The 24043-nt window shown below is 35.3% G+C and overlaps 1 protein-coding gene across 1 annotated transcript; it reads right to left on the bottom strand.

Annotated features, from left to right (window-relative positions):
• Positions 1 to 1869: 1869 nt before the first annotated feature.
• LOC138335357 (uncharacterized) lies at positions 1870 to 13856 on the bottom strand. Its single transcript, XM_069284405.1, has 2 exons — positions 13650 to 13856; positions 1870 to 4301 (listed from the first exon to the last, which is right to left on the bottom strand). The coding sequence occupies exon 2, from the start codon at positions 4204 to 4206 to the stop codon at positions 2146 to 2148; it is 2061 nt and encodes a 686-aa protein (XP_069140506.1). The 5' UTR covers positions 4207 to 4301; positions 13650 to 13856; the 3' UTR covers positions 1870 to 2145.
• Positions 13857 to 24043: the final 10187 nt, after the last annotated feature.

Consider the following 24043-nt stretch of genomic DNA (forward strand, 5'->3'; position numbering starts at 1 on the left):
GTGTTTGGCATCAAGTGAGCAGGTAGTTTACACTTTTAATATAAATCAAAATAATCGAATAAAATGACTGTGTTACTTTGAAGTTGTGAGTCATCCTCCCTGTAAAATTGAAAGGAATCTTTGCAGGTCTGTGATTGGTCAGGTTTTTTTTCTCCTGAACAGCCATCAATATTCCAGGGAAGGATATAATGATAGTGAAAATAACCCCTAGAGTATGAAAAATGACGACACCCAGAAGTGGAGCACAAATAGAGGCAGAAACAAGCAATACTCTTAACTAATTGATAATAATTAATTTTACACACAAGCGAGACAAAACAAATAGTCTTAAGAGACGAAATAACAGTACCGCCCGTCCATCTTGATATTCATGTATTCACTATTTCTACATATCATAATACGAATTGTGTGTTTGGAACGTAAAGAAAACATGTGTACATATCTTATATATTAAAACATACAAAAATAATGTCATTTTTAATATTTACAGATATCTCACCTATATGAGGAAAAGACGAGGAATGTTATAATCATATTCATAATTGACAGTGTGAATGCAAAAACGACATCTCTTTGATACACATTAAAACTGAGAAACAAAATATCAACTATCAGTCATGTACTACCGAAATCGAAAAAAAAACATACATGTAGTAAGAGTAGTTTTAAACTAGTAAAAGAAAATATATCACAAAAATTTCTGATGATATATATTTAAAATGCTTACTTTCAATGCTTTTTCAGGATTAATAGAATACATCTTAAAATGCACGTGACCTTTACGCCAGTTTAACATATTAATAATTGATTGATTCTATTTAAAATATTGATGATACCAAAAAGATTTCAAATACTTATTTTAAATTCTGCATGATTAGAATTAGGAACACTTCGTCTGATTCAGGCCTTCATTAGAGAGAATCAGCCGATGTGTCTAATTGACCACTGGTCATTTCTTTTATCTTACCTTACCCCAAGTTCTTGGAATGTTATATTATGATCATAAGCAATACAGTTAAACAAACAAAAAATAATCTGAGCGCATCTTCCCTATACGAGGCTCCATCATATCTACTACGAGGCTCATTTTTTCAGAAACGGTGTAATCTGAGGGCATCTTCTAAAAACGAGGCTCCATCAAATCTATAACGAGGATTGTTGTTTACAGAAGCAGTATAACCTTCCCAAAACGAGGTTCCATCGAATATCTATAACGAGGCTTGTTGTTTACATCCCAAAACGAGACCCCATCATAATTATAACGAGTTTTTTTTCCTACAAAATTACAATCTGAGGGCATGTTCAAAAAACTGAAGCTCCATCACATCTATAAAGCTTATATTTAAAAAAAACAAATGTTACCGTTATAGTAAATAGTGGAATAAGTCTCTCCATGTTTCAAGTAATTTTGTTTTATACCGATTGGCATCTCGAAAATTAAATTTTTCGAGAATACATGTTATAAACTGAGTAGCCTCGGATATTTCAAAAAATTGACAAAATGGATGGTAACATAGTATAAAACTACCGGTAAGTTTTGTTTCTTTTACCCAGGAAAACGAGGCTCCATCAGGGGACACTTAGTGTATATAACCTAGTACATTATACGGCTTGCTATAACAGTATCACCAAATTAAACAGTATAATCTGTCGAGTACATATTCCCCAAAACGAGGCTCCATCATACTTAATAACGAGGCTTTTTTATATTTGTTTATGGTTGGCCAGAAACAGTATAATCTGAGAACACATCTTCCCAAAACGAGGCTCCATCACACTTATAACGAGGCTCATATTTTACAGAAACAGTATAATCTGAGCACATCTTCCCAAAACGAGGCTCCATCATCACTTATAACGAGGCTCATATTTTTACAAAATTACAATCTGAGGGCATGTTCAAAAAACGAAGCTCCATCACATCTATAACAAGGCTTATATTTTGTTTTAGAAATAGTATAATCTGAGCACATCTTCCCAAACCGAGGCTCCATCATACTTATAACGAGGCTCATATTTTACAGAAACAGTATAATCTGAGTACATCTTCCCAAAACGAGGCTCCATCATACTTATAACGAGGCTCATAGTTTACAGAAACAGTATAATCTGAGCACATCTTCCCAAAACGAGGCTCCATCACACTTATAACGAGGCTCTTATTTTACAGAAACAGTATAATCTGAGTACATCTTCCCTGACACAATGTGACTGTTTTCCGTACTTATTAGTTCTGCTCACCTGCCCTAACAATTGAAACTGTTGTTTATTATCGATGAGAACTGTTGCTTCTAGAAGAGCGTTCCCGGGAATAGTTTCTATAAGTAATAGATATCTCTTTCCTTTTTGTTTCTCCGGCTCCTCAAAAAACTGACGAAATGAGAAAAACTCAACATCACCATTTGCTTTCAACCCAAGCTCAATTCTCTCGGCGTGTTTAATTTCTTTCAATGATAGTTTTTCACATAAGTCACTATGCACGCTTAAAAGTTCGTTGATTTGATCAACTACAAATAAAGACAGTTTGTTTACTATTGGCAAAGTGACGGATATCTCCTCAGATCCATAACATGCGCAGTAGTGTTCCGGAACTCCAGCTTGTGCGCATGACCTGGATTCTGGAATGGACGAAAATAGGCTGATGCCCCTTGCTGACTCCGGTATTCTTGCGTTAGAATCAAAATGGGAGTTCATAATGTCAAGTAAAGTTTCATGAAAATCAAAATGCGTCGTTAACCGTTTTGTATTGTCCTGTATATTTTTCATCATTGATGGATATCGGTCTCGGAGTTTACGTGGCACGGCTATTTGTAACAGCGGCATTCTCTCTTCTATGCGACCGATATAAGTATTCCGAATGTTATCAATTCGAGATCCGTGATCACTGAGAAATATCACAAACGAATTATTAAAATGTCCATTTTCGTTGATCCAATGGAAAAAGTTTTTAAAATCATCATCACCTAGCTCTAGGAAATTAACATAATCGTGACTAATCTCATTCAGCCACGTGAAGCTGAACCGTAACTTTTGACTATAACGCCGTATAAACTCTTTATTGTGATTCAGAGACAGTACGTGTTTCGGAGTGTTTCCGTAACACAGAGTTGACGTCTTTTTAAGATTTAATTTCTGGTCTTCGAACCCCATTAATGCAGAGTTGATGATCGTGCCGAGTAGGTCCGCCTTCTTTATTCCTCGCCAGTACGGTCGCATATAGTGGTCAGTGGGCTGTTTTTCAAATCCTCTTTTGTTTAAATTAAACATGTTAATGTCGGCGTAATCCTCTGAGAAAAGAGTTGCGTACCCTGCCTCGGCGAGGGGGTACCACACGAACGGGTACCGGTCAAACCGAACCGAACCAACGTCTTCTAAAGGAAGTTCGCTCGAGAACGCCTTTTTACCAGTCAACATCGGAACGACGTTTGGAAATGTGTTGTCGGCAACTTTCATATGTCCTTTGAACTCGAATGCGCCCATTTCATCTCGGAGATATGCGTACGTTTTTGGTAGCTTTCTTATAGCCGCTAATCGCGACACTGCATCAACTCCGAGAATCAGAATGCTGAATCTGTCATCAGTTTCGCTGCTTATGTGTCTTTTTTCTTGAACACTCTTCGCATCTATTTGATAATGAATAACATCGTAAATATGGTTGGAACTGGAATCTCTGCATTTGACCCGGAAGTAATCTCCTACCACTCTAATTGGGTCTTTGAGTAGTATTTCCGGTCCAAAGTTTACATAGTCGTCATTACCTATTTGTCGACTTACGACACTAAATACACACGTGACTCCGGCATATTTTCCATACCGAACGACTGACTCGTTGTACTGAAGAAATCCCTCGTCGTTCACAAATACTAAGGTCGGAGTGTCATCACATATAATCTTGTTCGGATGCCATTCAAACTTCTTTATAGAGTCATCAAACGGATTGAGATCTGGTATGACGCACTTTCCATAAACATTTTCATTAATAAAAGTGAACCGAGGTGTTAGCGTATACTTTGACATCATATACATTACAAAAAATGTTGAAATTGCAAGCATAACCAACTTCCGGTTCCGTTTTTGTGACTTCCGGTTCCCCATAATTAATAACCGTGTGATGTCGTAGATAAATATCCATATACTGTAGCTGGCGTGGAGAATCACATTAGGTATTTCAAGGAAAAAATATCCGTTTGATGATGGTTGCGTCATCGGGACACCGGAAGTCGTCGAGTAAAGGCAAACGGAAGAAAGTGTGGGTTTAGAAAACCGGAAGTAATCAGCATGGCACGCAAAACCAGGAACTTCTGAAAAAATAGACCACAAAATTAATTTCAACAAAATATATCATAGTATTATCGATCCTCAGTTTAATATTGAAAATATATATATTTATATATATATATATATATATAAAGGCCCACTACCTTTCCGGAGGAAAACATAAAGGTTTCTTAAAAACATTAATAACATCAGAAAATATATACCAATGGCCTAAGATGAGGTTACAACACCAAACATATGCAAGATTTCCTGCGTAATGTTTGATAACAGTGGAGAGTTATTTCGCTGTTTTGCCGTCTGTCGCAGTGATAGTCAACTACCGCGCGGTATTTAGGACGACGGCGGGAAACATAAGACGACCCGCGTTATAAAAAATAACATTTTATTTATTTTAAGAGTAAGAGTAAATATATATATATATATATATACAGTCGCGGGTCTCTGTATGTGATATTTATATAATATTTTCACAATGATGAAGCAGATGTGGAAGACTTTTTTTTGTATCATTACATAATATCATGTCTTTCAGAGATTTGACTTTAGCACCCAAAATGTAGAACATATTTTCATAAAACATAAATTGTTATGTAAAACCTAAACCTGTAACTTTTTTGAAGACGAGATTTATATCATTTTTCACTACAAGTACAGCGCTTTCTGTAGATTTCTTGAAACTATAGACCTATATAATGTAAATACAAGCCCGTCTTAAATGTAAAAATGAAATATACATTTTTTGATTGATTTATCAGCTTTTTAAAGGGACACTTCGCTCTAAGAATGCATTAAAATAATTTAATATATCGGAAAACAAGCCAGTTCTATTGGAAACCAGTTTAGATGTTGAGTTGATCTTACTGTGATATGTCAGAAAAGCCCACTGACTGTGGTGAAATGTGTGATGTAACTGATTATAGTACCCTGTACCCCGTATCCTGTACCCCGTACCCTGTACCCCGTACCCTGTACCCCATACCCTGTACCCCGTACTCTGTACCCCGTACCCTCTACCTTCCCCCTACCCCTTACATGAGTTGCCATTACGGCCTATCGGCTTGTGTATGTTCCAGTGAATTACAATACATTATAAAGGAATCGTATCAAGGAACCTCTTATTACTTGATATAAAAGCAATTTTTCAATTACTTTCATAACAATGGCAGTAGGTCATTTTATTTCGAGTCATACTTGCGTACCCTGTACCTTGTACCCCGTATCCTGTATCCTGTACCAACTAATTGTATAGGGGGTAGGATGTACAGGGTAGAGGATACAGGGTAGAGGGTACAGGGTACGGCCGGGGTACAGGGTACAGGGTGCGGGGTTCAGGGTACAGGGTACTAGAATGTCCACGGCTAACCAAACTGTAATGAGGCCTATAATTAGACATATCAAGAATTGTACAGCGCCATATTCTATTTGGAGAGCTACAATGTATTGTGACTTTATCTGTCTATTGTTACAACGCATTGTGTGGATGCTTTTTAAATTAAGCGATACATAATTTTCAAATTTGGTTACATCCATGCAGAACTCTATGAGAAGAAGTGATTTAAAAGTTGCGACAATACATAGAATTTTCTATTGGCCCTGCCCCTCCTGCCCCCCTGTTGAGTTTCTGTTTCTTCACCCCCAATCATAAACTAACAATTAGTCACTCCGTGCCCGGGGGACCAGAGCCAATTTTTACAAACTCTAGTTCTTATTCTCCCAAGGATATTTCTGGCAAATTTGGTTACAATCCTACTAGTACAATCAAAATGTAGTTCTGTTCTCTTTAAATAATCTTTCCTTTTGTTGCTTTACTAGCCTATCTCTATTTCATAATTAAATAATAATCAAATTGCAAAAAAATGGGGGATCTGGGAAACGACGTCATGAAACAATTTAACTTTGTATTTTATGCATGTAGTTTTTAGTATTTTTGTGCGTTGTTGGAGATGGTGAGGACGTTGTATTTTACTTAATACAAATATGTCTGTTTTATGCGGTTTTGGTAGTTACAATTAGTTTTTGAACAATGTAAAAATCATTGAATAACTATGCATACTATACATAGATTAAGAACTTTCCATGAATATATAGAGGGTTTTGTAACTGACTTCTACTTGGACGCTCAATACATATATTTTTTTGTAAACTTGATAATTATGTTTCGCTATCTCATGGCCACATAGCCTATTAACTTAATGACCATGATTAAGCGAAATAAGTCTGGGATACATGTATGATACACTGTAACATGTATGGTTATGACAGCGCGCCACATCTGTTCATGAGAAAGTCAATGTAGAATCTAGTCCCACAAGCTAATCGGAATTATTCATTTAACTTACTTTTATTTGAAATAATGGATGCATTCAAAATTTTCAAAAAAAACCACAGATGTAATGTATACACACAATGTCTATCAAACTAATTACAAATTGTAGGAACAAAGATAGATGTTACAAGTTTACTTAAGATAGGTAAGTGATGCTGCATAGTAGGTTAGTTCTGCATATCATTCACGGTGTTACAGTCACATTCTAAAACAACTTTAATATGTAGCAGTAAAGTTATATTTGAGTCCTGACTGTCTAAGCCGAGACACAGGGACCTGGCACGATTTAAAAAAAAACTAACAGTAGATACATATGATTGTGTTGGTTAAAAATTTTCGTGCCAGGTCCGGGAGGTCCCTGTGAGCCGAGATGGCGAGAAGTGTTAGGCCTAGATGATAGTTCTAGGCCCAAAATTAACATTTGAAGAGGTTATGGACTTTTAATTTCAGGACCCTGTGACCTTGCCATTATAAAATATTATCTTCTTTATGCCTACCTCAAATTGTCTTCGGATGTTAGCTTTTTATCATTGTTTATGTCTTCGTCAGAGGAGCTTCTTTCATGAAGTTACTTACAACAAAACATGGCATCCTTACTTGTGACGTAGACTAACTGTGACGTCACAAACGGGATCATGGGAATATACTAATTTACGGATCGGTTCGATGCGGACAACTTTTAATTAAAAGATAGATCTAGATAACTTGGTAGGCAATAAGTGTGGTTTCAAAAACAAAAGTAAAGATAAATCTTTCAAAATAAGAAATAAAAGGTTCAAATAAGTTAATTGTGAATTTGTACTTTTTGTGATTCCAATGATATTGGCGATGAATTTCATTGTTTATTTAAGTTCTCATTTTTGACCTAAGAAAGAAAACCTCATGTCAATAAGTACTAGATATTAAGTACTAGATATATCTATATATATACACGATACCAAATAGTTTTAAATTTCCAAAGCTAATGAACTCTACGAATATCAAAACATTAGAAAACAAGAGACCGATGGGCCTTAATAGTCACCTGAGTTCGTTTAGAATGAAACGAGGACATATAAACACTATTATACTGGCCTTTGAAGTCGGTCAGTGATTTTATAAATTTGACTTTTTAATCTTTAAAGAATATTTGTTTCCATCAAACCTGAGAACTCAAAAGAATTTTTGAGGGTGAAATTTTAAGTCATTTTGACCCTGTTTGGCCCCGCCCCTCTGGTCCTCCAGGGGGTCAGCGAGGACTGATATGGATGTTAAAATGCTTTATAGTTTGACTCATTTAATTTCCTATGAAAATTGAGCAAATAATGTTCATAACTGTTTTTTTTTCATATACTGTATAAACTAAGTAAACTTGACCCCCTCCCCAGGGGGAAACGTGAGATCCCAGGGTCATATAATTCACACTTATTGTAAAGGACCTTAACATCTTTAAATCTATGAAAAGGATTTAAATTAACCATTTCCAGAATTTCAGAAAAAGGTTTTTGAATTTTTAGCATATTTGACCTCTTTCGGCCCCGCCCCTCTGCCCCCAGGGGTCGGCTAGGACCAAAATGAATCATATATAGTATAATAGTAAAATGCAATCTCAGGCTAATAATTCTAGACGACTATCTCACATATAGAGTGCAGTGAAATTTTCGACAACTCGCGGATCATCACAAAGAAAGTGATCAGCTTTTAAGAGGACCAGAACAAAATCACAGGGAAATACACGTAACAACTATTTACGACTTGTATAATTTACATCTTAATACGACTGGATTTAACACTTTATAATCAACATGACGATGCGATTCTAATTATAATTCTAGATACTGCTTAATTGTTCTATTAACACTTAGCTTAATTGTCTAAATCAGGAAGCAGATCTTTATAAGGAAATATTGATGGCGTTGTCGGTTTTAGTTTGGTCTGTAGGCGAGCCTTGTTAAGCAGGACGCAAAACTAAGAGTTCGATTGACTGGTACTTGTTTCTTGTATTGTGAATATTGTAATAAGTGTTAATATAATAAATAAACGAGATATAGTGGCACATTGTCTGAAATGAAATCACTTGGGTTGTTTTATTTATCAGTTACAATGTACATTTAATATCATCCTAGATACTGCAGGGGTTACTATCACCGACCTTATAGCCATCCCTGGACTATTTCATAGTAAAACTGGAGGCGGTTCAGAAGAAGAAAAAAACACTGACCAATCACAGGCCTGAAAAGACTTCTTTTGAAGATTACAGAGTGACGCCAAACTGCAAAGCCACCCAGTCCACCACAATATCATCTATGTCCTCTGTTGCCTCCAGTTTTACTATGTGATGGTCTAGGGGTGGATATAACGTCAGTGATAGTAACCCATAGAGTATCTTGAATGACGTCATAACAACCCACCCCATATTCAAAACTTATATACTCTACTCCCATAATTTCGAGTCCAGTCTGACCAGAAGATCGTAAATTGACAAATTGACAGGGTCCATTCCAGATGCCAAGACGACATTGTTTTTACATCGATAACTAGTTCCGAGTTGGCCAAATGAGCTGTACTTTGGCAGAGGTAAGAATAAAAGTCATTAGGTGATAGTTGTGATGAAACTTGAGGCATATAAACATCAAAACATCATGTTTACATCGGTTTTTAAATCATAACTTACGTCCACAGGGACTTGTAACGTAGGTTGTGAGAAAGTCTGTTGTGTATACATGTGTACTAGGCCTATATACTATATATAGGACTTTTATATAGTATATAGGCCTAGTACACATGTATACACAACAGACTTTCTCACAACCTACGTTACAAGTCCCTGTGGTAACCTTTATATAGTATATAGGCCTAGTACACATGTATATACAACAGACTTTCTCACAACCTACGTTACAAGTCCCTGTGCTTACGTCAGCTTCAGAGTGTTACAATCATGAAAAGCAGGATAGGGAATTATGTTAAACAAACAGTTTTCTGACATATTTCTATTGCCATAATTTATTTCGGAGATTATTTCAAAGACTGGTCGCATGTTTTTGGCTTCCTCCTACATTTAATTATTGTTTACCGCATCTTAAAAATTTATTTAAGCATTAACTGCCTTCCTGTTGGATTTATGCTCCTATAATTATCCCAGGGTTGCAGACAAATTGAATAATGCGCGTCATGTTCCCCTTGTAACTCTGATTATGTCTACTTTAAAATTATTGTTTGGACGTGCCAGGTTTAGGTGGTAGTGGAAAAGCTGCACTATCAGGGAAAAAATCGTTAACAAGCGGTTACCATTGACCAACGGTCATTCCCACGTGGACGACATTGACCACTCTGCCACCGCGGGCTTTTCTACTTTGCCCAGGCTCGTGCCACACATTACTTAGTCCGCTAAACCTGCCTATATCATTAGGCTTTTAAAAAAAAATTTGCGTAATATATAGTCAGCATCACAGGGACCCGGCACGAACATTTTTAACCAAAAGTATACATATATATATTATAGTATCAAGGGTATGAACTCGGTGGTCGAGAAAAACGGACCTATTTTTTAAAACCGTGATTATTTTAATAAATTGGTTCTATACAACATTGACGGATATCTTACCTTATAGAGAAATAATTTATCTTTCCATTGAGTGCGTGATGAACAAAATTGGCCAAGTATTGACGAAGTTATGGCTTGATGAATCGGGAAATTTACGAAAAATATACTAGGTAGACATTTCCCTATATAGATGTATACTGTTAGTTTAAAAAAGTCGTGCCAGGTCCCTGTGGTCTACCTAGCATATTTTTTCGTAAATTTCCCGATTCATCAAGCCATAACTTCGTCAATACTTGGCCAATTTTGTTCATCAAGCATTCAATGGAAAGATAAATTATTTCTCTTTAAGGTAAGATATCCGTCAATGTTGTATAGAATCCATTTATTAAAATAATCAGGGTTTAAAAAAAAATAGGTCCGTTTTTCTCGACCGCCGAGTTCATACCCTTGATACTATAATATATATATATGTATACTGTTAGTTTTAAAAAATCGAGCCAGGTCCATATATGTATACTGTTAGTTTTAAAAAATCGAGCCAGGTCCCTGTGGTCAGCATTGCATGGACGTTATATAATAAATATGCCGCTGACGTAGCGTAGGCCAAATCTGTCCTACGATTTCACATTTTTAAGAGGTACAGCGAGCTGACTACAGTATATATTAGGGAAAAATGAAAAGCCTTATAATATAGGCAGGTTTAGCGGACTACACATTACTTAGTCCGTTATAAACCTGTGCATCTTATCAAAATAAACTAATAATATAGGCATGTCTAGCGCTCTACACACATTACATGGTGTCTAAGTACATGTATTGAAATCCAATTGATTTGAAGTTTATGTGACAGCATGGCTGTGTATGTGGGATACGGTAGATAACCCGTAATAGGATACTTCCTAAACTCGTAGACAAGGTCAGCAGCACGTATTCAAGGTCACGTAGTGTTTTATTTTGTTCTTATCATACAGAGTGCTAGGAAGTCCTGTACAACTTGTACATGTTTTTTTTTTCGTTATCGCGCTTCTGTGTTGGCAGGGTCTTTCTCAATAATTATTTGATTTCATGCTCAGGACGGGAAGTCAACATGAAATACCATGAACAACGCAATATGAAAGCTAATCGGCTTAAAGTGCATTAAATACAACATTCTCCAAAAATATCCTTCTTTTAAAATCTATTTATATTTTAGCAACGAATCCGTTTATCTCCGGCTATCCTCTGATCGCGTGTTTTACACGTAGGATGAGCCGGAGATAAAATCGGCGGTGGACGAAAACCGGAGTTCCCGATGAAGAAGACATCGACCTAGGTTGTCAGTTTGAAACTCGATTTTCAGAAATGTCGGACTAGTGGTTGAATGCAGGAATCCGTCAAAAATTGAAGTCAAGGCCGGAGAAAGAGTAACTAGGTCAAGGCCGGGGAAAGAGAAACTAGGTCAAGACCAGAGAATGAATAACTAGGTCAAGGATAGAGAAAGAGTAACCAGGTCAAGGACAGAAAAAGAGTAACTAGGTCAAGGCCAGAGAAACAGTAACTAGGTCAAGACCAGAGAATGAGTAACTACATGTAGGTCAAGGACAGAGCAAGAGCAACTAGGTCAAGGACAGAGAAAGAGTAACCAGGTCAAGACAAGAGAAAAAGTAATTACATGTACATGTAGTGTTTCATTTCATTCCATCAGTACTCAAACAAGTGAATCGAATCTCCTCGTCAATTTCTCTACGGAATTTCGTCACAGCGTGGGCGAAATATTCCGCATAATATGTAATACATTTGTACGAAACGAAGGGAAGTAACTCGGATTGATCGATATGACTAGACATTTGTAAATTAAGTTGTATATCCGTCACATTGACCAAGTGTAATGTTATGATGGTCATATTTCGCTACATTTCAACTTTGACCTTTCTGTGTAATTGGGAGGCAATGGCCTCATAGTTGTCCAATTGAACTTTCACACAATACACTGACCGAAGTTAACCCTATACATTTTAATGTCACGTCTAGGAAACGTACATTATCTTCATTTTTCCCCGCAAAAAAGCTCAAGCCTATGTGTTTAGTTGCAGCTCAGAACATCATAAGATATTCCCCATAGGTTCTTCCTGACAATGTTAAACAACAAACATGATAGTAACATGGTCGAGTGTCTCCCAATATATTACAATTTTACTGGTTTCAAACATTACATATGTCTTTCATGTCTAGCAGATTAACACTTATTTATAATATTTTATGCAAAATAGAAAGTGTTCGATACCGTCTCTTCTTCTGTATGGTCGTTTCCTCCGTTAATTAATCTTATAGTATATAAATATGATGTTTTGTTATGATTAAATTTTCTTTGTTTTCATACGAAATCTGACTTTCTGATTGGCCGTTTATTTTTTTCATACCACTATGAAATAAACCGAGAATGACTCGGAAACAACGGAAACAGTGACGTTGTGTACTGATTTGGAAAAACTAATCCCTTTGAAAATCAATGGAATTGTTCATGTACACGTATTTAATTTTATCAAGTAGTCTGGAAATTAATTAAAAGCATTGATGCCACTATTTTTGAATATCATCGGTTATGAAAGAAATTTTGTTTGCAAACTTTTGCGAGATTCGCACAGTTTTCAAACAGAAATCTTTCTCCTATGAAATTAAAAAAAATATAGTGATATCAATGCCTGAATGAAATAAAAATGCATTGAGAGAAATAAATAACACATCACATTGATTACCAATAACAGTTATTATATCCTAAATAAATACGTAGCCTCTGATTATTCCAGACAAATTTCAATGTATAAAAATTAACGAGTTACCTTATATTTTGTCAAATATCATGTTAATGCTTGATTTCAAAAAAAGTTAAATCAAGTCTATATTATCATTATTTATATTAATGAATTTTGTGGGGAAAAATGAAAATCTGTATGCCGAGTGTTACACAAACTTCAGTCAATTTGTCCTTCTGAAGACTAGGTGATTAAGGTGACGCTGTTTCGTCAATAATGCCAAAGGGTGTACTAGTACTATTTCTGGACACTTTAGTACCCGCCCATCCTCGATACTCCAGGGGTTACTATCACTGAAGTTATATCCACGTCAGTGAAAGTAATCCCTGGAGTATCGAGGATGGTCCCCGCAATGATGTTTTGTTTAAGGCGTTTAGTTACTAGAGTACGTCCCCCTGCACAACCCCATAGTAAGTTTTGTATATATCCTACGTCTTCACGTGTATAGAAAATAACTAAGGAACTGGCCTCGAAAACAACATGTCCACATATATCTTTTAGAGCGAACAGCCTTGACACTATATAGAGATAAATGTTAGCCCGAGGCGATTGTCCCGAAGCTAATTGCCACTGGATACACATAAAATGTAATTATATTACATATTATTCATGTGTACGACACTCACGCGTGTGTATATCAGATTTGTAAACTAAAAGGTATAAAAAGTAAAAGGTGCATAATATGGTTATCAGTAACACATACGAAACAAATATATATATTACTTACAATCAATCAGTAGGTGCTTTAAATACAGGATTCACGTGCGATTGTACAACTCCTGGAACTCCATTGGCCCTCAGAGACACACCTCATGTATATATTTCCTTGCCTACTTATTTCTCAACTTCAGGTTTGGAGGGGGCATCTCAAAACGTAATACAGAAGACTGTATAATCAAATCACAGAAGTGTTATCACTTGTAGCAGGCATACTATAAAACTTAGTCCAGTCTCGTAGATCGTTATAAACAGGATTGGTCCGGTTCGGACTCATTCATTAGTGAAAAGTGAAGGCGGATGGATACAGTGCGTTTCGGGTGGATAAAATGCTTGGCGGCCGTCGGTAAAGTAATGTGCGGTTGTTTTGGCTTAATATTCTGCTAATAATCAAGGTCATTCGGACATCATTCGGACGCTACATACAAACTACGCTATTACTGGATACTTTTTAAATATATAGAGGATCTGTCATGAGTTTTCCTTTATATTAGATTTATGATACGAGTTAAGAATTTTTCATTTAAAATTGCGAGCCTTTGGCGAGCAAAAAAATGAAAAATTCAAAATGAGTGTCATAAAACTAATATGAAGGGAAACGAATGATAGATTCTATTTATCATATGACTAATATTTGCCTTTGTTTCTTCCCGTTTAGAGTCTTGTCAGATGATCATTCAGTCGATCAGTTGAGATTCGGACCGTATCACTAAATGCCAAAAGTCGGTCAAGTACCAATGCGCCGTATAGTGAGAAAAATAACCAGTTTATTTAAAGTAGTTATCTAGTTTTTAGCACGTAGATCTATTTCATTATCAAACCTTTACCTGTAAATGATTTTAATTGAAGCGACGAATTGAATGCAATGAAAAATGTTGAAATCAATCAATTTTGTAGCGCATAAGTGACTACAGAAACGACATTTTATATGATAAATATATATATTCATATTTAAGAACAATACGAGTTCACATGGTTATTTTGATTTTTCTGTATGCTGGGTTTGACGAATTACAGCGTTATCGCAATTTATCGGTACCATTTAATTCTTAATTATTATCTAAGATAGGAACTCGTCCAAATTAAAGACCAGTCTTTAAGTCAGCGATGCCACTCTCCACATTTTTGTAATCTGATAGTCTCGATAAGTGTTAATCCGATACATTGTATTAACCGTGTCAAGGTTTATGGAGTGGAGATGGATTCATTTTGTACTGAAGCTGTAAAATGACGTCGTTCCAGTACTTTACATTGAGAAAGTTACAATTTACTGTCTATTAGTTCCGTTCTCGGCTGATTACATATATATATAACACCACAAAAATCACATCAAAAGATGACGTCATAACTAACCAACGGTAACTTTACCTTCGTCGTTTTGGGAACTCGAAACCGCCGTATAACGTCGTTCGCGTACCTTCGTCGTTTCGAGAAAGTAAAATGAGGTCGTTGGTGTACTAAACGTTCGAGATAGTGAAGTGATGTTGTTCGAGTCCGATAAATACGAGATACATTGTAGTAAAATTACGTCGTTCGAGTATGATGCATTCGAGATAGTAAGATTAGGTTTTCGAGTGTGATACATTCGAGAAAGTAAAATTAAATCGTTCGAGTATGATACATACGATCGAAAAAAAAATTACGTCGTTCGCGTACGACACATTCGAGATAGTAAAATTACGTCCGTTCACGTACGACACATTCGAGATATTAAAATTTCGTCGTTAGTGTACGATTCATTCGAGTAAGTAAAATTACGTCGTTCGCGCACGACACATTCGAGATAGTAAAATTACGTCGTTCACATACGACACATTCGAGATAGTAAAATAACGTCGTTCACATACACATTACGAAATATCGTTCGTAGCACATTCGAGTAAAATTACGTCGTTCACATTAAACGACACATTGAGTTAGTAAATACGTCCGTTACGTGAAATTCGAGATATTAAAATTACGTCCGTTCACGTCGTTCGCACGACACATTTCGGATTAAATTCGTCGTAGTAGACATTCGATATAAAAGTCGTTAACGCATCGGATATAAATTTCGTCGTTAGTGTACGATTCATTCGAGTAAGTAAAATTACGTCGTTCGCGCACGACACATTCGAGATAGTAAAATTACGTCGTTCACGTACGACACATACGAGATAGTAAAATTACGTCGTTCACATACGACACATTCGAGATAGTAAAATTACGTCGTTCGCGTATGTGTCTCTAAATTAAGAAAACTTGTAGAATAGTAAATAGTACGGAGCAACACTGAGAATACGGACTTTATAGGATAGGGAGTGTGGATACAAATTGTTACGTTACTCATTACGTACAAATGTGTATTGTCTGCACGTGTTTTCTAAGAGGTGAAATATGTGCAGGCACCTGGAAATTGGTTCCCAGTAATCTGTGTTGATGAGGATGTAAATACCGCGCTACTGTATCATATAGGAAACAAACTTCCACACGAGTTAATTCTGACTACAAGAGACAGCGACTATTCCATAGGGTGGCACGCGTTTAGATTTAGGTACAGCATGATAAAGAAGAATTCAGACCAACATCTGCTACTGATCATCAAATTCGACGAAGATTGTTATTGTTTTTGATTTTTTCTTTAACGTTGTTTTATTCCATCTCGGGGAAAATCAACAATAAGAACTGTCTTAGGTAGACAGATCTGCTGTAGGTCTTTTTAATCTTCATTGATTATCGTAATTTTATCTTAAATGATTATCGTAATTTAATCTTCATTGTTTAAACATTAATATAAGAATTCTGGGGTTTTTTTTTGCATCTGAAATAGTGCCTATATTTAATATGTGGCCTGAGATAAGGTTACAACACCAAACAAATACAAGTTTCCAAGTGTAATCTTTGTTGACAGTTTTGCAATCTGGTGCAGTGATAGGCAGCTAACGCGCGGTAATTAGGACGACGGCAGGAAACATAATACGACCCGCGTTATGAAAATTAACATCTGATTTATTTGAACCAAATTGTTCATAAGGTGATGATAAATATAGCATTATCATTAAAATAACAACTTCTGCGAATCTACAGTATAATCTATCTCGTTTTACATTCCCATTTAAAAAATCAAAAGCCGTTTTGGAAAGTTAGCGGCCCTTTAACGGTATGCGATGTTTTAGGATAGAGTTAATCGATAAAGGGTATCGGAGTTCAAAGTAGTTTTATATATGTGTACTCTGATACCCTTTTATCGATTGAGTTACATGTATTACATAACGTGGCCAGCTATTTAAAGGCCCACTACCTTTCCGGAGCAAAATTTAAAGGTTTCTAAAAATCATAGATAACATAAGAAAATATATATCGATGGCCTAAGATGAGGTTATAACATGAAGCTTATGCAAGTTTTCCTGCGTAATATATGATAACAGTTGGGTTTCATTTCACTGTTTTGCCTTCTGGCGCAGTAACAGTCAACTACCGCGCGGCATTTAGGACGACGGCGGGAAACATAAGACGACCCGCGTTATGAAAATTAACATTTTATTTATTTAAATTAAATTGTTCAGAAGGTGATGATAAGTGTAGCATTACCGGTAAGTTGATAACTTTTGCGACTTTATAAATTTATCAATCTCGTTTTACATTTCTATTTTAAAAATTAAAAGCCGTTTCGGAAAGGTAGTGGGCCTTTAAAGGAATATACTTTATTTTTGATTTATTAATATACACATGGTTCGTGTATCGTTGACGGGTCCGCGCTGGTCTAGTAAAGGTACACTATAAGACATCCACACATCCATCTCTTGGTCGTGAGTTCGAACCCCATGTGAGGAAGTTGCCTGATACTGACCGTAGGTCGGTGATTTTTCTCCTGATACTCTAGTTTTCCCTCACCTCCTAAGCCTGGCACGTCCATTGCAGGTTTGACAGAATGAAAGTTCGAGATAATTAAATATACAATTTGTCTAGGAAATACAGAATCATCAAGTACTGGTTGAAATTATTTAAATCCGATTATTGTGTTTTAAAGTCCATTTATGAATCAATGATAAAACGTATTATTGTAACCACATTAAATGTAATTGCCAAATTAGAAACCTGTTGTTATCATCAGGGTTGTGAGAGGTTTGATTTACGCATTATGTTATAATAGAAAAAAAAAAGTTTTTACATTGTTTCAAGCAACATTTGACGGATACTTTCATTCAGTCAAGAAACCAGTTTATTGAATTGTCTTTTAAATGCGTTTTGTACAGATTTTTCATTGATAGTTAATGTAACAATCAAACCCGACACAATCTGGTCCGGATATGTATCTTAGATTCATTACTAAATTACATCTCTCGTCTCAGTCTCTATGTGTAGAAGAAGGAAGATTGCGTGATCTGCCGGGAGCAGGTAGGATATGTCGTCATTGTGACGAAATATTTGGTAGAGGATGAATACGATTTCATCGTAATTTGTCCATTATATAATGATAGCAGGGAAAAAATATCATTAAACAGCATAATTGAAATCCTCCTTCGTCATATAAACTTGTCCAGTTAATATCTGTTCGAATTACGAAACAGGAAAGAACTTGTAATCTTGAAAAATATTTAAAATCTTCCTTTTCGGCAAGTTCTAGATCATGATAATAGCTTTAAGTGTTTTCTTTTCATTTTCCAGGTTAAAATGTCATGCACAATAGTCTCCCCGTCCTCGATACCCCAGGGGTTACAATCACTGGCGACAACGCCAGTGATTGTAACCCCTGGAGTATCGAGGATGCAGTATACCAATGTCTTAATAGTTCTAAATTAAACTGACGAATTTATTTGATAGAGTCCTGTTCAATTACAACATCTGGTTCTGTGGTAGTCATCATATAACACTTATAGTTCTGCTCCTCGTTATGTTGTTGCATTATTGTATCCTATGTATTGTACGCAGGTTGTAATGAATCGTCCATGATATGTCTATCTTTAGTTAAATACGATATCATTTTCATCGATTACATTACATTCTACACATGCACTTGTAAGCCGTATGTCTAACAATCAAACAGGAAATTATGATATCACTGTTTTGTCCGTCATACATTGTATCTCTTAAATATTTAACAATTTGTTGTTTTGAGACAGTCCCTCAACATTTTAATCAATATGTCGTCCTCGGAATATCTTACCTGAGAAAATTTAATCAACAGGTATCGTTAGTACGTGATGTACAATATAGACTTACAATAGAACTGAAATTATAATTACAATTTCGTCCTTGATAAGAATTTAATACTATCCTTGAACATTATACTCCTTTTTTATTGCAGTATACTATACACATTTATCCTTGCCCAAGGGCACAATCTAATTAAAATTAGACTTGCGATTCCGCTCAACTACGATACTCTACGTTACACTCCAATGCAAGCTTAGATTGCCCAAGGGCATGACTTTGACCTACAATAATGGTTCTTTGCCTCTGATCTTGAAAATGTGAAAATAAAAAATGCACGTTAAGTTATACATGTGTACGTATATAGTTAAAGTCGGCTGTATGTTTACTATTGGATAATTGGACACACAGATACTGGACAGCTATGCAATATAATAAACAGGAAAAGAATAAATGTATTAATTTGTCCATTATATAATGATAGCAGGGAAATAATATCATTAAACAGTATAATTGGAATCGTCCTTTGTCCAGTAAATGATACATTGTTAGGTTACTGGATACGTCATACTTTCGGGTGTTCTTTTCGTCTACATGTACACTCGGATCTTGGATTACAGGTAACGTTTCCTGTACAGTGCGTGTATACAATGAATATGTGAAATTTATATCATTTAACAAAGATTTAAAAGTAGACACACATAAATTTACATACAGTGTATGTTTCATGTGGGATACAAATAAGCCTATTTGCACAAATAAAAAAAACCAGGAGGATTATCTTTTTACTACCATTCCGAACAGGCTTTTAACTATTAAAATGGGAATGCAAAACGAAATTGATAATTTTATAGAGTCACAAAAGTTATTTATTCTACACATACCATCACATTTCTTCACAAATTAATTTAGATAAATTAAATGCTTATTTTCATAACGCGGGTCGTTTTATGTTTCACGGCGTCGGTTGATTATCACTGCGCCAGACGGCAAAACAGCGAAATGAAACTTCACTGAACACAGTTTACGCAGGGAATCTTGCGTTTGAATGGTGTTATTACGGTGTAACATATAACATCCTCTTAAGCCATTGGTATACATTTTCGTATATTATTAATGTTTTTAAAGAAACTTTTAATTTTTGTTTTCGCAAATAGTGAGACTTTAATATGCAAGATTCTACTAAAATTCTGTTCTGCAATTATCAGAGGAACATATAACGCATGACCATAAGGCAGCAAAAAAAAAAAAAAAAAAAAAAAAAAAACAAAAAAAAAAAAAAAACAAAAACAAAAAAAAACTGGCCCTTCAGTGAATTCGGTAAATACAATAACAACTATATGATTTATGTGTGCACGGACGAGGGGAGATAACCCTTGGTAGAAATTAGCATTAATGCACTTTCCAAGTAGGATTGTTTTATTTTTTACTATAGCACGTAACATTTTTTTTTATTTCAAAATTGTCATGATGTTTTACTTTTATCATTCTTATTTCTATATAAAAACATAAAAAAATATCTTTTTTTTTATAATTGTTTTATTTTTCAAAAGTTTTTTAACATATAATAAGATGGTACAGATATGGAATACACATACATGCAAAATAAACACACATACACATATACTCAGCCTCACACTCATACACCTTTACATACAGCCAGTTCAATTTATTTTTATTCTGAATTATCAATAACACACAGAATGTTAACCTCTGGCCTATTCTTACACCTACCATCATTGACATACATGCAATCACACACCAACTCACATTATTCTTGTCAAAATTTAGATACTCATATATATGGACATACATGGATATATAAACACATCACTGTTAAATGGAAGACAAGTATGCGCACACATATGCCAAAAACATTTTGGAAAAATATACAAGAAGGACAAATTCAGCCACAAATTAATGGCAGGTAACAATACAAAAAAAAAAAAAAAAAAAATATGAAGACCAGAGACAGATAAACAAAACAAACTACAATGTACACAACATGTATTGACACACAAACACATGGGATGGACAGGAAGTGAAAACAAAACAGAAACATGGATAAACATACAGACAGACACTGAAAACTGTAGACAGACAGGATTGAACAAACCAACAATGCACATGTAGTGTCAGAATGACAACTGATAAAATGGATGGACATAAGGACAAAAATAAACAGACAGAAGAAGAAAGATGGGGGAGACTACTATCTTTAAATATGTATACACTATATTATACAACGATTATTATACTTTAAGAAGAGGGGTTTCATAACTAATGGGAAAAAAAAGAGAAAGAAAATAATGTGTGATCAGAGACCTCCCAAAATATTCGGTGCTTTGCCAGGGTATAGATATATATAAACTATGGATATGAGGAAAAAAGAAAAAAAAAAACCTTAAAATATCATATTCCTAACAATGGTAACAATTTTTTTCAAAACATTTTCAAATTTCCTTTGAAGAGTATCGCTTTATATAAAAAAAAATATATAAAACATATCTTTGCAAATGATCTTATGTATCAAGAATATAAATGATATAGTGGACAAGTATTACTTCCCAAAACACTAAGTGGGCTACGCGGAAGCTTAACCATTTGGTTGGAAATTAGAATATGGAAATTAAACAATGATATGATAAGACTGCTTCGTAATTTCAAATATTGGAAATGAAACCACGATCCGCGGGGATTTTCCCACTGCTTCGTAATTTCAAATATTGGAAATGAAACCACGATCCGCGGGGATTTTCCCTATTATAAAACGTAGTAAAACAAGTCACGTGCTTATACCTCATTCATACCATTGGTCAAAAATATGGAATTGTGTTACGGGTAGCTAGTGATCGATCACATGATTGTGTGTTTACTTTCAAAGATAGTGATTTCTCCGACCTGATATGTAATATATATAATTTGGCCTTTTGGCGGAGATCTTATTTTCTTTGTGTTATATTTATCTGTTTTGAAACCTAAAGCAGGTAAATATATATAAATTCAGAATTCGACGCAGTTAGCCGGGAGTAGCCGATCTTCGCTGATCCTAGATAAGACGGTTAGACCGATTGAATTTGTCAATTCGCATTATATTATTTATAGACAAAACGTTGAAATGGCGGTTTTAAAGCTAGTTTCAGTCCATTATTTATAGTAAAACAGTACATATGTGCAAGTCAAAATGATATGCATACAATACATAATAACATTTTGTAGTCTAAATATTTTCAAATAAATAATTTGTTACGAAAAAATGGCAAGCAAACTATCACTATATTTGGAAGTAAACACACAATCACGTGATCACTAGTTACCCATATTACATTTCTTTATTTCGGCCACTGGCATGAATGAGGACTAAGCACGTGACTTGTCTTACTACGTTTTTACTACAAAAAATAGATGCAAATATATATTTCTGAAATTCAATGTGCTTCCCAACTTTGAAGGTGAAACCACTTTCCGAGATTATTTTTAGCCCAAACGTTGAACCTTCGTGGCAATTAAGACCGTAATGAAAATTCGTTATGCCTTTATATACATGTACGTGTATCGAGGGATGTAAATATTTATGTATATATATGGACAGGGCAAGCTAACAAATTAAGCTGGTTTCCCAATGTGTATTGTGTACCTGTATTGTGACCTTTGTATGGATCTATATTTATTTTTCGTGAGTTTTGTCCTACATGTTTGTCTTTGTTTCCTCTGTCATGATCAGTTGTGTAGTCACGGGATAAATTCATGGTAGGGATTGTATACTGGGCAGAGTGGCCTAGGCTCGGTTGTAACCGGAACAATGACGTTAAGCTTAAGCCCCATCAATCAATCAATATACTAGGCAGTCTGTCCTTCGGAAAGGACGTCAATCCAGGGTCCGGTGTACGGTCAGTCACACCATGCACGTTAAAGGTCCTCTAATGGTATTCGAAGAGAAGGCTTATTGCAAGTCGCCGCAGAGTAGGTTGTAGGTTTTGTTATACAGATTAGGTAGGGTAATGTAGGCATATGCATTTCCGTGACAGTCCAAAAATACCAAGGTTATTTATGTATTTTTTTTCTTGTTTAATTATATTTTAGTTTAGGACACAGTGATAGCGTTTCTGGCCCAACGATTTGGAAATTTTATTTAATATGAAAATAAAACAAAATTGATAACTTGTAGAGTTGCAAAAGTCATTGGCTTACCGGTAATACTAGGTTTATCATCACCTTCTGTACAACTTTATTGAAATAAACAAAGATTTCCTTTGCTAATAAATATTGCGGACACATTCAAGTATGTTTCCGTAATTCGTTTTTATATTACTTCAACAGGCAAATGCTTGTAACACACGCATCAAGCGTCTGATTCAAGCGTTCTTGCTACATGACTATCCTGCACTAAACTGCAAGATGACGTGAATTCTATGTGGTCCTAATATTGTTTATACTCTCTATCATCTCAATTGTTTGCACTTAGTTTGATGGCTTATTGTTCTTCTGTTCTCTATAACTGCAATTTATTTTTACCCAATCCTTGGTGCCGTATGCATGTTTTAATGACGGTGGCTATGTGTTTTAGGTGGATTTCTTTTTGCATATACTGTACTGTTAGCATAGCGTTTCAAATCTGTTCTTAAGTCAACACCATCATCTGTCTTGTCTTCGCCAGCTTCATCTCCGGTTTCCTCCTTCGCCAGCTTCATCTCCGGTTTCCTCCCACGCTAAGACCTCTCGCGCGCTTACATCCGGACCATCGAGAGTGATTTGCATAAGTTGTATTACTTGTTTCGTAATCGATGTAAAAGAAATATAGTTTTTTTTTAGTAACCATCTCTTGCATTTTTCAGAAACTGCAATAAATTTGTCACCGAAACGCTATATCAATTTAAGAGTGTTGCATTAAGTAACAGGCACAGTAATACATATAGATGTTTAACATTTGATACAAATGAAATAAGTTTAAATCAAACCTTCTTAGAGAAATTTTTCTAATTTACTAGATATGGTTTTAATAAGCCTTTATATTTAGAATATACCACCAAATACTAATCAAAACTCAAGAGTGGCGATACAGTTAAGAAGGATGTCGGCTTAAATATGTAAAAGGTAATTAAGGTGTGGAATAGAATAAGTAAAGTTTATTGCATGGCTTTCGAGTAATAAGGGATTTATTACACCCGAGCGAAGCTAGCGGGTAATAAGTCCCGAATGATGAGAAATCATGCAATAAGTGACTTACTGCATGCTTCTTAACCTCGAACAAAAAGACAGGTTGATTGAAAA

Source organism: Argopecten irradians, chromosome 11, assembly GCF_041381155.1.
Source record: "Argopecten irradians isolate NY chromosome 11, Ai_NY, whole genome shotgun sequence".
NCBI lineage: Eukaryota > Metazoa > Mollusca > Bivalvia > Pectinida > Pectinidae > Argopecten > Argopecten irradians.

What these genes read in the sequence shown, in the direction of transcription:
- LOC138335357 (XM_069284405.1), bottom strand. Translation starts at nt 4,206, where the DNA reads ATGACGCAACCATCATCAAACGGATATTTTTTCCTTGAAATACCTAAT.